This window comes from Triticum aestivum, chromosome 7D (genome assembly GCF_018294505.1).
Source record: "Triticum aestivum cultivar Chinese Spring chromosome 7D, IWGSC CS RefSeq v2.1, whole genome shotgun sequence".
Classification (NCBI taxonomy): Eukaryota; Viridiplantae; Streptophyta; class Magnoliopsida; order Poales; family Poaceae; genus Triticum; species Triticum aestivum.
The window spans coordinates 497,745,652-497,746,784 of NC_057814.1; the positions used below are offsets into that span (position 1 = coordinate 497,745,652).

At 52.7% G+C, this 1,133-nt stretch overlaps 1 protein-coding gene across 2 annotated transcripts in view; it reads right to left on the minus strand.

The window, feature by feature from the left end:
• LOC123168977 (uncharacterized) overlaps positions 1-913 on the minus strand; it is a 1,800-nt gene extending 887 nt beyond the window's left edge. For both annotated transcript variants that reach the window (XR_006484584.1, XM_044586837.1), the window contains exons 1-2: positions 590-913; positions 370-503 (exon numbers count right to left, since the gene is read on the minus strand). Coding sequence is in view for 1 of the 2 variants with exons in the window: in XM_044586837.1 (XP_044442772.1) it covers positions 374-503; positions 590-660 (201 nt within the window). In the remaining variant the exon portion in view is untranslated. The remainder of the gene's footprint in view (positions 1-369; positions 504-589) is intronic.
• Positions 914-1,133: the final 220 nt, after the last annotated feature.

The following is a 1,133-nucleotide window of genomic DNA, read 5'->3' on the forward strand; positions in this document are numbered from 1 at the left end:
CAGCTCTATGGACTCCACAGTCCACACCCCTTGCAGATGCTACAGAAGTAACTAAAGTCACTATTGACAAAGAAATTACTCGATGAACAGAAGCCAGCTCACTGGTTACTGTCTTATTCGATGAGGCACCATTGCAGGGAATATTGCAACCATGGATCAAAGACAAACGATGGGATGACCAAAACAGACATGCCAAAAATTATCATCTCCCCTTTCTTTCAAAATAGCACTATAAACCAATGTATTTACAACTTTACATCTAAGCAACTTACTGACTATGGTTTAAGCACATTGGCTGCATCACCAGCTTGTTTTTCAGTCGAGCATTCTAAGCAGATGTGGAAAAAGAAGGAAGGGAGATAGCATTACCGCACTATGGTTTGGGGTGAGCGTGGGAGTCGGAGGAGGGCGCGGCAGAGGTGGCCGTGGAGCCGCTGCGAAGGTCGTCGATGATGCCACCAAGCTCGCGCCGCGCAGACTCCCTACCGAACATGAAGCCGTACCTGCAGAACAAGGGAGGTCCAAGACCTTAAGAACAATGGTTCGGCTGGCTGGGGGGATATGGGAAGCAGATCAGACTGCACGTTACCAGAAGGAGACGGCTGAGAAGACTCCGGCGGCAGCCACCGTCTGCAGCAGCGTCAGCTTCTTGGCCTGCATCTTCCGCTGGGATTTGGGGCTGATGGGAGTTCTTCGTCAGCAGCTGAGATGCAGTGCGGAAACCTTGGCTCGGACAGACCTTGGCCAACCCTGGCTCGTGGTAGGAGGCCCGTACGTGTCGTCGGCGGCGGCGGCGGGAGACGGAGGGGAGAGGAAAGGAGAGCCGGCGGCGCCTGGAGGAGAGAGAGGTGGAGGAGGGGGGTCCGCTACAGCGCTGCGCGTTACGTGCAGGCCTCTGCCGTCCGATCGAAGTCCAGGGTCCAAATCAGGCTGTTCCATTTTTCCTTTTTATGAAAAAACCAGAGCTCTTAATAGTTAATAGAATTTCACTGTTAATTAACTGAAAACCAGACGAAAAACATGTCCACAAGACAGGACACCCAGCCAAACAGACTACCCACAAAGGCCTACACATGTCACCGCAGCCCGCCGGAGAGGAACTCCGTTGAGGTTGCCAGAACAGTTTCATCGTC